The 16,901-nt window shown below is 38.4% G+C and overlaps 1 protein-coding gene across 5 annotated transcripts in view; it reads right to left on the bottom strand.

The window, feature by feature from the left end:
* The window catches only part of Rev3l (REV3 like, DNA directed polymerase zeta catalytic subunit), a 161,266-nt gene that overhangs the window by 11,880 nt on the left and 132,485 nt on the right, over positions 1–16,901 (bottom strand). For 4 of the 5 annotated variants that reach the window (XM_045155227.1, XM_045155230.1, XM_045155228.1 and 1 more), the window contains exons 25-27: positions 13,890–14,096; positions 10,131–10,240; positions 5,211–5,325 (exon numbers count right to left, since the gene is read on the bottom strand). In XM_045155227.1, coding sequence (XP_045011162.1) covers positions 5,211–5,325; positions 10,131–10,240; positions 13,890–14,096 — 432 coding nt within the window. Of the gene's footprint in view, positions 1–5,210; positions 5,326–10,130; positions 10,241–13,889; positions 14,097–14,544; positions 14,672–16,901 lie in introns of those variants that run through there. The other variant, XR_006638168.1, reaches the window with a different exon arrangement.

Here is a 16,901-nt window from a genome sequence, read left to right as displayed (position 1 = left end):
CAAAGGTTTGGAGCATGTAAAGTGTTGTACATGCTAATATTAACCAAAAGAAAGATGGAATAGTTATGTTATCAGAACAAGGAGACTTCAACACAGGGATGATCAAGGATATCAATTCTTCAAGAAAACATATGGAGTAGGAAGTGACAGTACTATCATGATACAAGAGGTAAATCTGGACTGTGGTGGGGACGTTACCACCACCACCCAAGTAACTAGCTGATGAGAAACCAGTGAGAACACAAAAGGAAGGCTTCAGCAAAACATTATCAATGAACAAAGTAAGAACATCTGTAGAACATACTAGCCAATAACCACAATACAGGTTTTCAAGGTCACCTGAAACAGTCACACAGATAGACCACATGAGATAAATTTACATAGAGTGCATCTAGTTTTCCTTGAATTACAATGCAACCAAGTTAAAACAATAACAAAACTATTTCTGAAACATCCCTAATAGTTAGAAATTAACACACTTTTAATAACCTACTGGTCACTATCACTGATGAAAGTAAATAATAATGGAAGCAAAAACTTGTAGCTAAAGTGAGGTTTAAAGGGACAAACACCTTTCAAGGATTGTATTAACACAATTTGCTTAAAAATGAGTAAATCAGGCTGTTGCTCACAGATTCTCACTGTTGAGCTTCTCTGAGTTCTAACACAAAATGCTCAACTTCTTTTTTTGTGTGTGATTTTCTCTTTGGATGCTGGCTCAAATCTTAAGCATGCCTGATGAATACACTTTGGAGCTTTCCCACTTTTTACCAAATTGAGAATCAGAAAAGAAAGTGAATTACACTCATAAGTAGAAGGAAGAAAATATGAGTAAAATTAACTGTAATGAAGAAAAAAGAAAATCACAAATGAAAGAATGTCACTAAAGACCCTACAATGTTGAGAAACAAATAATTCATGCCAATTAATTTGACAAGAAAGTCAATTTCTTGGCAACTAAGTTATCAAAACTGACATGAGTAGAGAACCAGGATAATGCAGGGCCTACTAAAGATGTTCCATCCATAATAAAAACCTTCTCTCAAATATAATTCTGGTCTCCAAATGGCTTCACTAGAAAATTTTATCAACCATTTAAGATGAAGTAATTGTATTAATGTTACACATTTTTTTTTCTTTTAGAAAATAAGAGGGACTACTTTGAATTCATGCTATGAGTGAGTCTTTTATTTTGTCCTAAAATCTAAGACACTGAAAGAAAATAAAACTATAGATCAGCATTGATCAAGAAGAAATGCACAGCCCTTCTTAAATGCTTTTTTTTTTCTTTTTCTGTTTTTCCGAGGTAGGAGCTCACTCTAGCCCAGGCTGACCTGGAATTCACACTATGTATTCTCAGGGTGGCCTCGAACTCACGGCAATCCTTCTACCTCTGCCTCCCGAGTGCTGGGATTAAAGGCATGTGCCACCATGCCCAGCTGTTTATGCTTTCTGTGTCGTGCAGCGTTTAATTTTATGCCTGTCATTTAGTTCAGATAAAATTTTTGTGCATGGTGTTTTCTCCAAGCACACCAGGCTTCATATTTCCAGACAGGTGGAGTGCTACAGTATCACACACACACTAGCACAGCACTCACTGGGTTCACTCTTTAGAACGGACCACATGTGAGTTCTCTTGGACTTGATAACTAATGGGGCACAATTCTTCCTGCAAAGGCAAGCATTTGGAAGTCAGCTGATTACTTTCTCACTCTTATTTCTTTCTAACCTGTCCTCCTAACTCACTTTTACTGCCTCCTTTCTTTAGTGTCCTTTTGAAAAAGATATTTTTATTTATTTATTTGAGATAAACTGAAGAATATATGCATGAAATGAATGTATGAACATGGCCAGGGCCTCCTACCACTGCAAATAATTTGGCTTTATGTGGGCACTAGGGAATCAAACCTTGGACATCAGGCTTTGCAAGCAAGCACCTTTAACCACTAAGCCATCTCTCCAGCCCTCTTAGGATCATTTTCTTTCCTAGTTCAAGCTGCACAAGTGTGTGTTATGTAAAAAGTACTTTTGTATTCTCTGTTAGTTGAGGTAGTTTGAATGTATGGCTCCATAACTCAGGGTTTTGTTTGTTCATTTGTTTTGTTTTTCATGGTAAGCTCTCATTCTAGCCCAGGCTGACCTAGAACTCACTATGTAGTCTCAGGGTGGCCTTGAACTCACAGTGATCCTCCTATCTCTGCTTTCTAAGTGCTGGGATTAAAGAAGTATGCCACCATACCTGGCAACTTAGGGATTTTTGATTAAATGTCCTATTTGAGGGATGGAGTGATGTTTTAATGGATAAGGCACTTGCCTGCAAAGCCAAAGAATTCAGGCTTGATTCCCCAGAACCCACGTAAGCCAGATGCACAAGGTGGTGCATGGATCTGGAGTAGCTGGAGGCCCTGAAACACCCATTCTGAATAATAATAATAATGATAATAAAACAAAACTTCCTATTTGAGCCCCAAGAAGACAGACCTCTGCTACAGGTGGTGTGTCACCGGGGGCCTTAAGGTGTGTTTGGGGTGGGTTTTGAATCCAGCCCTAACTAAGCTGTTTGGGGAACAGTTCTGGAGCCCTGGTTGTAGGTGCTTGCTGGTTTAGTGGTGCGGTCTGTTTGATGTCTCTCTGCAATGGAAGGGAGACATCTTCTTCTGCCATGATGGAACTTCTCCTGGACTCTGTAAGCCTGAAGCAAACCCCTTTCCTTCTATAAGCTGCTTCTGGTCAAGTGCTTGTCCTAGCAATATGAACAGAGATGGTAACACCAATCCATTTTACACAGCTCTTTGAGGTTAACCTTCCTTAGAAAAGCCACGATCATGCCACTGTCTTGCCTGATAACTTCTATGGCTTAAATGTGTTCCCTTAGGAGAGAAATTCCACATGCTATCAGTGTGAGAGTATTAGGGGGAGGCTTTATTAGGTGATGACAGCTCTTGCCTCTTGATGGAATATACTTATAAAATATAAAGTATAAGTGAATATACTTATAAAAGACCCTGACAGGGAGTCCATCCCTTTGTGGCCTTCTGCTGTGAGGAAGTAGCTAGGCCTTCACAACATGTTAGATGCTGGTGCCTTTATCTTAACTTCCCAGCCCACAGAACTGAGAAATAATATTTTTTTTTTGAGGTAGGGTCTCATTCTAGTCCAGGCTGACCTGGAATTCACTATGTAGTCTCAGGGTGGCCTTGAACTCACAGCGAACCTCCTACTTATGCCTCCCAAGTGCTGGGACTAAAGGTATGTGCCACCAGGCCCAGCTTGGGCTAAATTTTATTTTGCAGACTTATCTCCTGTTACTCTATATTCCCTATTATACTTCTCCGACCTCACATCCATATGTTCTTGCTTTTTTCTGTGTAAAGTGATTATACACTCATGCTATCTATTGCAATTCTAAAATTCTCCACTAGGTTTTAGGATTGAACCCATAGATTCATTCATGGCAGCCAGGGCTATACCACTGAGCTATGTTCTCAGCTCTAATGGGTTTTGCAACACACAATTCAGTGTTATTTGCAGTAGGAAGTTTCTCCATCAGACCCAGGAGGACATCATTCTTCCTCTTCTGTTCCTGCACTGCTATTCAATGTTAATTCCTCCCCTATACCAACTAAGCTACTGAAGGGTGTGTTTCTCGGATTGTCTAGGGAGACTACTTTCAGGAGACCTACTGTCAGTTGACAAATGCTAAATTAGGTGCATTTCTAAGCTCTATCTTTAGTAGTTTACTGGCTCTTTGAGGACAGGACTGTGTTATACATCTTTGTATCAGACTCAGAAATACAAAGGCTCAATATGTTTTTTAAGAGAGGGTCTCATGTATCCAGGCTGGCCTCTAACTATGTAACTAAGGATGACTTCAAACTCCTGATCTTCCCGTTTCCATCTCCCAAGAGCTGGGATTACAGGAGTGTGCTCCATGCTCAGTTTTAGGTAGTTCTGTAGGTAAAACCTAGGGCTTTTGTACATGCTAGGCAAATACTCTATCAACTGAGCTATATCACCAGCCATCATGAGATTAAAAAAAAAACCAACTTTATTTATTTATTTGAGTGAGAGAGAATGGGCATGCAAGGGCCTTCAGCCACTGTAAATGAACCCCAGATGCATGTGCCATGTTGTGCATCTGGCTTATGTGGGTCCTGGGAATTGAGCCTGGATTCCTTGACCTTGCAGACAAACACCTTAACCACTAAGCCATTTCTCTAACCTGAGATTTTTTTTTTTTTTTTTTTTTTGTTTGTTTTGCTTTTCAAGGTAGGGTCTCACTCTAGCCCAGGCTGACCTGGAATTCACTATGAAGTCTCAGGGTGGCCTCAAACTCATGGTGATCCTCTCCTAACTCTGCCTCCTGAGTGCTGGGATTAGAAGCATATGCCACCATGCCTGGCTCCAAGATTTTTCATATAGAAGAAAGAGCTATATTTGATATCAAAAGGACAGTTAAAATAATTGGAAGTCCTGTGGCTGACTTCTTATGTTGTGACACTGACATTTTCCCACTGACACATGGAGCCTATCCTCCTTCTCCTTCAATCTAGAGAGGCTTAGGACCTAAAGTGATGTTGAAACTGGGCCATGCAAAGCAAAACAGATTTTGTATGTTCTTCTTTAGAAAATTCACTCCTAAAAGCTGGTGATCATGTGGTAAGGAAGAACACACTTCCCTGCACAAAGGCCACTTGTAGGTATTTCTGTTGATGTCCCTATTGGGTCTTCACTGACCAGCAAACATGACAGCCAGCAAACTTTAGATGACTTTATCCTTTAGCTGTTAAGAGGGTGATCCTTAGCCACTCGTTGGACCTTGTCCTCTACATCATCCCAGCTAATGAACTAGATATTGTGGAGAAGACAAGCTTGCTCACCATTCTGGATTCCTTAACCACAGAATCTTCAAGAAGAATGAGAGGATGGTTGTTTTACACTGTTAAGTTTGGGTGGTTTGCTTGATAGCATATGTAAAGATATTGTTTAAAAAGGTGGGAGGCCTGAGAGGTATAGCTCAGTGATAAGTGTGCTCACCTAGTATGAGCTTCATCCGTAATGCTGCTGCCACAAATAATGGGTGGTGGAGAGAGATTATTTAGAGTTAAAAAATTTAACATATTTCTAAATACTGTTAATGGCTGAAAGTCATAAATTTCTAGAAGGTATATGAATTCTATATGTGATGATTAATATAATATTCAACTTACCTTTTCAAACTTCAACTTCACTGGTTTAGGATTTGTAGCTGTTACAGCTTCAGCAATTTCTTGACCAATCTTAAAAGACTGCTCCTTAGTGGCTCCTTTCAGTAGTACAAACATACTACAGGGATTAAAATACAGAATGGTAATGAGGAAGTCATTGTAATAAAAAAAAAAATCTCACCAAGGGCAACTTTTTTTTTTTTTAATTTAATTTATTAGTTTTCTTTTCAGTAAATACAGGCAGTTTGGTACCATTATTTAGGCTCATCTGTGATCTACCCCCTCCCAAGGGCAACTTTTCTGGCTAACAGATACTCTAAACCAAAGATGACATTGCTCTCCCTTAAGTTGCCTCTTACCACAGATTTCCTGTTTTACCATACTTTCTTGAGGTACTCATGGTAGCTCTTAGTACAGCCACCATTTCGAGCTTAGCTACCAATAAAGCTCTGATACTGCAGCTACAGGTTAAGTCCCAGAATGATCCCTGCACTAAGTTCAGGGCTGTACATGGCACAGTTAAGTTAATCACCAAATATAATAGTTTCTTTATAGAAAGTACATCATGCTCCCAGAATTAACAGATGATTTACTTTCTGTTATAGATTACTTTTGTTTTTTCAAGAATTTTGTATAAAAGGAACCATACCATATGTATTCTATTGCCTTCTCTGCTTAGCATCTCTTTGGGATTCATCGATGGTGTTGAAATAACAACCAGTTCCCTGCTATTACTTAGTATTTCACTGTATGAACATCCTGCCCATTGTTCAACTGTTTGTCCACTCATTGACTGCTAGACATACAGATTTAAAAAAAATTTTTTGTTTATGACTTATTTAATTATTTGACAGCGACAGACAAAGAGGCAGATAGAGACTGAGAATGGGTGTGCCAGTGCCTCCAACCACTGCAAACGAAATCCAGACGTGTGTGCACCTTTGTGCATCTGGCTAACGTAGGTCCTGGGGAATCAAGCCTCGAACCGGGGTCCTTAGGCTTCATAGGCAAGCGCTTAACTACTAAGCCATCTCTCCAGCCCCAGTTCCACTTTTTGATGTTTACCTAACAGAAGTAAAAGCATGTCCATAGAAAAACCTGTATACAAGTCTTCTTAGACTTTCTTCACCAAAAATCTATATTTGGGCTGGCGAGATGGCTTAGTGGTTAAGCGCTTGACTGTGAAGCCTAAGGACCCCTTTTCGAGGCTCAATTCCCCAGGACCCACGTTAGCCAGATGTACAAGGGGGTGCACATGGTCTGGAGTTCGTTTGCAGTGGCTGGAGGCCCTGGTGTGCCCATTCTCTCTCTCTCTGCCTTTCTTTCTGTGCCTGTTGCTGTCAAATAAATAAAAAATGAACAAAAAAAAATCTAAAAAAAAAAAGTGGAATTGCTAGATCATAAGCTAAGAGTATGTTCAATTTCATTCTTAACTGCCGAACTGTTTTTCTTGAATGATTATTTTTAAAATGCTCGGATGTCATGATGAATGTGAATAATTTTTTTTTAAAACATTTTATTTATCTATTTTATTTATTTGAGACAGAGAGAGGGAGAGACAGAGAGAGTGAGAATGGGCATGCTAGGGCCTCCAGCCACTGCAGATGAACTCCAGACGCATGTGCCACCTTGTGCACCTGGCTTATGTGGGATCTGGAGAACCAAACCTGGGTCCTTAGGCTTCATAGGCAAGCACATTAACCGTTAAGCCATCTCTCTAGCCCTGAATGTGAATAATTTTAATGTAAGGAGTACATATTCACATTTCTGTAAGATTTACCTGTTCTTACAGGGAAAACTGAGCTATGGCAACAGAAACCAGAAGTGTTTGCATGCAGTGCTGGGAATGTATGAGAGAATGACTGCAAAAGTGGAAATGAAAGAACTTTTTAGGGCAATAGAAATGCTCAGTAACTTAACTAGAGTGGTTGCTGGTTATACAGGTCCATGCATTTTCATCAGACTATATGCTGTGTACTTTTTTGTTAAAATTATGTTTCAATAAAAACAAGAAAACTGAGCTGGGCTTGATGGCACATGTCTTTAATGCCAGCACTCGAGAGGCAGAGGTAGGAGGATCACCGTGAGTTTGAAGACACCCTGAGACTTCATAGTTAATTCCATGTCAGCCTGGGCCAGAATGAAACCCCACCTTGAAAAACCAAAAAATAAAACAAAACAAACAAATAAGAAAAGTAATATACACACCTATCAGCTACTCTAGTACACCATGTTTTACCTTTTACCAGCGGGCTGCACAGACACAGTACTTCTAGAAAGGCACTCACTATCTCTTTCCTACAGTGCTCACTTTTCAAGGCCAGATATAAGAAAGGACATACTGTAGAATTCCATTTCTATAACCTACTTCAAAAATAAAATGAATCTCAGTAATAGAAACAATTCATGTCAATCCTTGGACCAGGAGTAAAAATATGTGCATGTTTTACCTATCTTATTACATACATATACTCATTCCATCTTGAAGGTTTTTACAAGGTATACATTTAAGATTGTACACAGTGGGGCTGGAGAGATGGCTTAGCAGTTAAGCGCTTGCCTGTGAAGCCTAAGGACCCCAGTTCGAGGCTCTGTTCCCAGGTCCCACGTTAGCCAGATGCACAAGGGGGCGCACACGTCTGGAGTCCATTTGCAATGGCTGGAAGCCCTGGCTTGCCCATTCTCTCTCTCTCCATCTGTCTTTCTCTCTGTGCCTGTCACTCTCAAATAAATAAATAAAAAATGAACAAAAAATATTTAAAAAAAAAGATTGTACACAGTGGTGTGAGTGGGCTTGTTAGTGGCTATACTATCTTGGTTAATTTAATTTGAAACTAAACTTCAAGAGAGCTGGTTAGGTTTTTGTATGGCGGTAACTGGTCTAAATTGAATTTTTAGTCTTCACTGCTACTTGTACCTATTTAAATAACATCCATGTATAGGTTAAGACATTAAGTACATACTTAGCTTAGAGTAATGGTTTTCATACAGAGGGGCACCGATGGAGATATGAAAATTATCTAGGAACTTTTTCTTATCTTCTGATGAAGTTCCTGAGAGAATGATTCTAACTTCCTATCCCAGAAGTGTATGCCTTTGCTGAAAGCTCTTCCTTACCCTGTCTGAGAATCTCTATTCTACAAACTCCAGTCATTCACATCCCACTGAGTAGGAGGAATGTGATGGACAACCACTACTATATGAAGTAACACTCTGAAATGCTATGATATGTTGTGTACACATTTATGACTTTCTAAAGGGAGAATAATGAATACCTGCTTTAGAGTTAAACAGCCTTCTGAGCCCTTGTGACACTCTAGTAGCTGATCTCAGTGAGGGGGGCAATGGCCATTTGCCATCACTTACCAAATTCTTCCATTCTGAGTATGAGGCAGTTGATAAAGTTTCAGAGACGTTAAGAAAAGTATTCATGCCCATGCAATCTGCTAGGATTATAGCTAGACACTGACTTCAGAGCCTCTCAGTTGAGAATTCTTTTCCACTACACCAAGCGTTACAAATTATCCATAGGGAAGATTTTCCTCAAATTTTTATCACTATTATTCTTCCAATGAAAAAAATTAATTTTAATAATAAAAAGTAATTATTACGAAGAATATATTTTTAGATATGACTGAATTCTTTAGGACCCAAACTACCATACAAGGACATTTTTGTACTTCTGAGAACTGTGCTCTGCTGGAGTGATGCTTTTACTGTTGAGAATGCATGCCCTAGCCTTGAATTACCATCATACAGGTTTCAAAATGTGTTTAACAGGTCAACAAATGAGTGATGATCAAAAGTTCTAATGAGGGACTGGGAAGATGGCTCAGTGGTCAAAAGCACTTGCTTGCAAAGCCTGCTGGCTAGGGTTCATTTCCCCAGCCACTGATATAAGATGGACACAAAAAGTAGCACTAATGTCTGGAATTTGTTTGCAGAGGCAAGAGGCCCTGGCATGCCCACACACAGACACAGAAACACACACATAAATAAAAATAATTTTAAAACGTTAAAAACAATTAAGTTCTAATGGCGTTAAGAATCCATTTCACTGGAATTAACAATTTATCTGTGAAAATGAATATACAGAGAAAGCACCTGTGAGGAATCAAAAAAGAAAGCATGGATTTATGGATCAGTTACTAACTAGTTGGGAGCTGAGAAAAATTTCTTATTCAAGGAAAATGTGTTCTTAAGCATTACCCGAGAGACATTTTAGGCACTCATATGGTTCTGAATCTCTAACAGCATAAAAAGTGCTGACCTAAATAATATCATGTGTCTAAATGGGATGTGACCTGTTTCAGTCTATAACTGGAGTTTTTACAATAATGATTCTCAAAGTAAGGAAGGACTTAAGCAAGGCATATACTCCCAGGGTAGGAAGCTAGACTCAGAATCAACAACATATGTGACATGTTGTGAGCCTTGAATTTTATTTGCTTGAATTCTTCTTCTTTTTTTTTTTTTAGGAAGCAGATGGAATCCGACGGGGAACTCTGTTTGTCTTATGCATATACCTTTTAGAAGGTCAACATTATGGAGGCCTAATGAAAAGCTAACAGCCTTGGCAACTGCCTTTTAAAAATAGTTTAAATTTTTAAAAATGTCAAGAGACACTAAAATTTAGATTCAGAGGAATTGTTTATCAACTAGACTTCCATGTGCATGGTCTGTCTGCAGGTCACTATTTAGCTGGCAGAGCTGCCTGTAAGAATCCATGGAAATTGTCAGTGTGCAGCTGAGAATGCTTATATATTTTGTGTCTGAAAGCCCTACCTGGTTAATTACCACCTATTTTAACTTTGAACACAAGGATCATTAGGAGTAGACTGTCAATCAGGATTACCCTTAAGTAATTTCAAACACCAAAAAGCAGATATGAAGAGAAGCAACAAAACCAAACCTATATATTACCTGTCAGTATCTCCATACACAACCCTAGCACCCCATTTCTTGGTGTCATTAACTAGTTTAATTGCTCGTTCCAAGGTCTCTCTGGCTTTGTGAACAATGCTATCTCCAACCTGTTAATACAAACACATTGGAAAGAATTTAACATACTTCAATAAAAGCCAATAGATTTTAACATATCATACTAAATATAATTACTAAATTATTTCTAGAAATGAAACAAGAATGTGCAAAAGCAAAATAGCTACCAATGCCATCATTCTACACATACAAGAAAACAAGTATAAAAGAAGCAATCAATACAGACTTGCTTCTGAGTGTAGCACGAAGTACAATGATTGTACACTTTTACATGGGACACAGGCACATCTGCCTCTTGGAAAAAGAAGCCTTGTTTATCCATAGCATTTCTTTATGCCTTTATGACCAATTAGATTACAAATCATTCTGGATGGGCACAAGTATGTACATCTCTTTCAAGATGCTTTCAGAGTGTTTATGATATTGTATTTAAATGCTGAACTGTAATTGGTTATACATAATGATAGAAATGTATTTCAAGTGTTCTGTTTAAGTCCAGTAGGATACAAATATTATCCACAGGAATCTTGTATTGGCGATTAACAAACTTAACAATGACCAAAGCACAAGCTGTTGAACCAAAGATACTAAGTCCTAACAAATACAAAAAGCATGTTAATTCATTCATTCATTCATTCTTTCTTTATTTATTTGACAGAGTGAGAAAAAGGCAGAGACAGAAAGAGAGAATGGGTGCACCAGGGCCTCTTACCACTACAAATGAACTCCAGATGCATGTGCCACCATTGGCTTATGTGGGTACTGAGGCATTGAACCTGAGTCCTTAGGCTTTGCAGGCAAGTGCTTTAACTGCTAAGCCATCTTTCCAGCCCCGTTAATTCTTAAATTAAGTAGACTACATGGCACTGCTACTTCACTTAGACTTATTGAAGTTAATAGGTGGGGAAGGTGGCTATTGAACTTCTATGGAACATTTGTAATGTTAAAACAAGAGCTATGCATTTTGTCTGTGTATTTAGAAGCAAACAGCAGACACCCTGCTTCCCTTTTTAAGTACAAAATTTAAATCAACCAAACTAAATGTAGGATTGAATAGTATGATGGGTACACATTAGGTATCTAAACAAAGGATACATAATACAATCAAGGTACAGAAACTTAATTGGGATTTTAAATTAGGTTCATAAATTCTATTGCAATCAAGTATATCAGAAAACCTTGAGAGTGTGAATTATAAATTGGTACATTAAAAGACTAGCCTTGAGCTTGCCATCCTGCCTCAGCTTCCTGAGTGCTGGGATTACAGGCATGAATCACTATACCCGGCTCCCTACTGCCACTTTCAAACAAGATACATTTTTAATATGTGAGGGCAAATGGTTATATGGCTGAGCCACCCTACGTCCAAGTCAAATATGCTTTTGAGATATTTACCAATAAATTCATAAGCACAATGACTTGTGTAATGCTGTTTGCTCTGGCCCATTTATGAGTTCTCTTACTTCAGACTTGGTCAATTCTGACCTTCTGGAGCTGCTTCTGGAGGCTGGGTGGTATGAAGGAGTCAGGAGACCCAGGGTAGGAGAAGAAAAAAGAAGTGATTACTAGCTGAACCCACTACTCTGTGCCAAGGTTCCTAGTCTGAAAGCTGTGACTCCAACACAGAGCTAAAAGAGTAGATGAGGAAAATGAATTCTATAATTTACATAAGAGTTGGGGTCCTTAGAAGTCACAAGAAAAATATAAAAGGGAAAAGTAACTGTGAAAAGAGAGATAAAGTTCAGCCAGGTGTGGATATGTCTGCATATAATCTCAGTACTTGGGAAGCTGAAGCAGGAGGATCATCACAAATTCAAGGCCTGCCTGGGATACACAGAGATAAATGTCACCCAGCTGAAAAAGAATACCACATTGTCTTTATCAGAAAAAAAAAAAGTCAATAGGAGAAAAAACATGAATATATTCTTCTTTAATGTGTAGTGGTGGTGGTGTGTGTGCATGCATAGGCTAGTGCTGAAGTTACAGGAATTTGTGGCTATGCCTAGCTTCTTACCTGGGTGCCAGGGATAGGACTCAGCTCCTCAAGCTCTTACCTGCGGAGCCATCTCCCCAGCCCCCATATTCTTTTTTTTTTTTTTTGGATTTTCGTGGTAAGCTTTCACTATGGTCTAGGCTGATCTGGAATTAATTATGTAGTCTCATGGTGGCCTCAAACTCAGGGCGATTCTACCTCTGCCTCCTGAGTGCTGGGATTAAAGGTGTGCGCCACCACGCCCGGCTGGCCCCCATATTCTTATAGAAACCTTGCTAGCGCTCTCTCTCTCTCTGATATTCTACATATAGCTAGTTTTTGTGGTCTTGATTATACTATCATCTTTTCCACTGTGTGTTTATGGGGGGAAGCACATGACCAGTAAGTAAGTAATCTATGTGCTCCTTTTTCCAACCTGTATGACAGTGTCCATTTTTACTCTGCATAAAGGTACTAATGTAATGGTTATGGAAGTGGGTTAGTTACTGCAGGAGTGGATTCCTGATACAAGGATGAGTACGACCCCTTTCCATCTGGCCCTCTCTCGTCTTTCTGACTTTCAGAATGGCATGTTGGGTCTCACTAGATGTGCTCTGACCTTGGGCTACCCTGTCTCAAGTATTCTCTTATAGCACATAAAATGGACTATGATATGTTATCAATTTTAAAGTTGTGAAGTAGGGAAGAAATTAGGAAAACAGCCAAAAAACAGGTTTGATATTCTGTTTCTGCAGTAGTAGTATCACTTCCATTTTTTTCTACTAGACCATATAGATATCAGGGTTTTTCATGTATAAGTAATATATGAACATGTAGGACTGATGAAACTTTTTTTTATATCCTCTGCAACTAGAAACATAAAATGTAACACAAATGCATTGCTTATGGCCACTATAATTACAAAGCAAAAAGTGTTGTCTAGTAAGCACAAAATCATACAACATTATTTTTTCATTTAATTATTTTTCATTATTTTTTCAACATGAGAGTGGGATAACATTTTCCTGCTCTCAATATGAGTGGGTTTTTGGAATTCACTTTGCCCATTGTGAGCTATGGGGGATTCTGAAGCAATGCAATCTAGCATATCTCTACAGCCTCTAGCTTTCATTTGGCATAAAAAGATAATTTACAGAAGTCTACTCTGTTCTTTTCTCAATCACTAGCAAAGTCATATTATATTACACTATATTTGTATTTCTGTCAAAGAAACACCTTAAGAAATTAGTCACATTTTATGAAAAGTACTGTTTTCAACTGCTAGTAATCACTGCAAAAGAAAGATTTTGACTTATTACACTAGCAAATATGATATGGTTTTTTCTTTATTCTGACATATGGACAAGTCAACCTAATAAAAAATAACTGAAGTTACTTAGTATCAAAGTTGTAAATTCTACCATAAAACTGGCACTGAAATCTCATGATAACAGATGAACATGGAGTATGTAAAAATATGTGTATGTGAGTTTAAAAATTATCAATGAAATAAAGGCACAGAATTTTCATAGAGAAAATTCACAAATACTCAGAATATGTATATTTATAAACCCAGTCTGAGAAAAAGTAAACATATATCATGGAAATGAAACCTTTCAGTCTAAAGTTTATTTAATGCACATTATTTTAATGCTGTTTTAGTCTTGCATTCACATGACAGTTCCAAGAAAACTATAGCTATGTGTTACCTCTATGCATGGCATTCTCCCAGAAAAATTAGCAGATGTATAACCAAATGTGACATTTGCTATCAGCTTGAGTCCCAGCTGACGTGCATTGAGCATCCGTGACAGGGCTCTGTCTTGCTTGTAAGCCTTCATTGACTGTTTCACCATGAATCTAGTCTTCAAAATTTCTTCCAGCATTCGTGGTAGGACACCCTTTCTTACTGAAGGCTATCATAAAGGAAATAAAGAATATGTGAAATCCCATAGACATTAATAGACTTGGGTGACTAAGAAGGAAACACACAGTGTAACAATGGGTGACTCATGAATGGGAACATGCTAACAAGAGAAGGGCCACAGGACGAGCAGCTGCCAACACAGAGTCCTTGTATCTGATTCTTAGAGGACTTTTCTTCTACATGGTTCCTGTAATGTTTTTAAATCTAGTGCAGCATTTCTATGTGCGCTCAAGAGAGCTGCAGGAAGGAGGATGTCCAATAGTGCGTAAATAGTCACACAACAAAATCAGAAGAAAATGCTGTTTAAAACTCTGATTGAGACCCCCATCTTTCCAAAAAGACACATGGGACTTTTATCACTCATAACCAATCTCAGTTTTAAAAGATTTTATCCTAAAACCCCACACAGTGATCTGCATGGAACTCCATTTATCTACCTTGGCAGAATGATGAGCTGGGTTGACTCTGCTGACATTCAAACCTGCAGTTCCATGGACTCTAGGTATTTCAAATCTGATGCTTAGACCACTAAGCCATCCCCTCCGGCCTATATTTATTAGCAATCTGGAAGAGGGGATGAATAGTGAGGTGATAAAATTTGTTGTTGCCAAGAAAATCATTTGTATTAATCAAGACTAGGGAGAATTTATGAAAAGCCAGTAGGAATGACAACCACAAACAGCTTTTTAACTTTGATGATTCATGGACACGTGCAAAATAACGCATGTTGAATTGAACAATTAAAACCTAGGTATAAGACAATCACATCCTGAATATTAAAATATCTTATTTTCATGAAGGTTTACACATTGGGTCAAAATGTAGACCAAGTTTTAAAAATACTACTAAAGAGATTAATAATCATGCTATACATGTGACAATGAGAACATAGTCTAATTTCTAGCTCACTTGGTATACCCTTTGAAGCAGCTGAAATTTTCCCCCCCTTTGTTCTATTTCTTTTTTTTCTAAAAATATTTATTTATTTATTTATTTATTGGGAGGGGGAGAGGCAGATAGAGAGAGAATGGGCATGCCAGAGTCTCTAGCCACTGCAATAGAACTCTAGACTCAAGTGACCCTTTGTGCATTTACCTTAGGTGGGCCCTGGAGAATTGAACCGAGGTCCTTAGGCTTCACAGGCAAATGCCTTAACTGCTAAGCCATTTCCCCAGCCTTGTTCTATTTCTTTCTTTCTTTTTTTTTTCGAGGTAGGGTCTCACTCTGGCCCAGACTGACCTGGAATTCACTATGGAGTCTCAGGGTGGCCTCGAACTCACGGCGATCCTCCTACCTCTGCCTCCTGAGTGCTGGGATTAAAGGCGTGTGCCACCACGCCCGGCTCCCAGCCTTGTTCTATTACATTTAATTACTACTGGATATTAATCATACACATTAGTAAGTTTCAATGTGAATTTTCATCTGTATGTATATCATATTTTGATTGATTTCCACCTCCACTCTCTGGTCTTAGTCTCTTGTCACTCTTCTCTTCTAGTCCCTCACCTTTCCCAGCAGTCCCTCTTCCACTTGCAGGCTATTTCTTCCAAATCCCTAGTCTTTGTTCATGAGAAAATATGTTACTTATCTTTCTGCACTTGGGTTATTTTTTTGCTTAATATGTTAAATTCCATTTAAAATGACCTGACTTTGTTCTTCATTATGACCATGTGTATTTCTTTTGTGATAATTTGCTTGTATTTTATTTTTTGTGCTGACACTGTGCAGCTCATTACAAAATGTCTTTGTGGTGTTCTGACAATGGGCATTGTGATGCTGCCAGGATTACTTTTACCTTAGGATTGCTTTGGCTACTTGGAATCTTTGTTGCATCCATATGAATTTTAAAATGATTTTTTTCTAGTTTTGTGAAGAGTGTCACTGGTAATATTAATGGGGATTACATTAAATCTATGGTTTGCTTTTGGGGAGTATGGTCATCTTAACACCATTCTTTCCACTTTCTCTGATTTCATTCTTTAGTTAGTTTCTTTCTTTCTTTGGTTTTTCGAGGTAGAGTCTCACTGTAGCCCAGGCTGACCATTCACTATGTAGTCTCAGGGTGGCCTTGACCTCACAGTGATCTTCCTACCTTGGCCTCCCAGCTCTTCAGTGTTTTATAATTTTGATAGCAGAGGTCTTTCATCTCCTTGGTTAGGTTTATTCTTAGTTGTGTGTGTGTGAGGTTGTTGTAAATCAGACTATTTTCTTGATTTGTTAGTGAGACATGTTTTAAAACATAATATAAAAAGAACTGGGAACAAATATGCAGAAATGTTACCTGAGAACAGATTAAAAAAAAAACCTGGGGAGACAATTAAAAGAAAAACAATTTCCATATCCCCAACTAGACTTCTATATCAGACAATAGAAATATCACACCTTAAAATTTTAAGACAGGAGAGTACCACGAATTTTTGTAAACATTTTCCTGATATCTAAACTGCTAACTGTAGCTTAGCATTACCTCTTACTGATAGAGAAAGATGTATTCTATAAGTACACCAGAATCAATCTGAGTGAAGGTGGGTTTCTGCTCTACCATCAACCATACTGTATCATAATTTTAGTATCAACCCATTCTCTGCTAAGGAAACAGAAAGGAATGAGGTTGGAAGATGAAGCTCATCTCTTAGCCTCTCCTCTCCTTTATGAGCTTAGGAACCTTTCTTCAGTTTCTTTTTGAGGGTAAAATCAAAGAGCAAAGAAAGGACTCTACCATTAGCTTGGATATCTTCTTCAATATATTATCAATAAACATATTAGAGCATCACTGTATCTAAGATGATCTCAA

The sequence above is a fragment of the Jaculus jaculus genome, chromosome 7 (assembly GCF_020740685.1).
Source record: "Jaculus jaculus isolate mJacJac1 chromosome 7, mJacJac1.mat.Y.cur, whole genome shotgun sequence".
Taxonomy (NCBI): domain Eukaryota; kingdom Metazoa; phylum Chordata; class Mammalia; order Rodentia; family Dipodidae; genus Jaculus; species Jaculus jaculus.
This window is presented reverse-complemented; position numbering and strand designations above follow the sequence as displayed.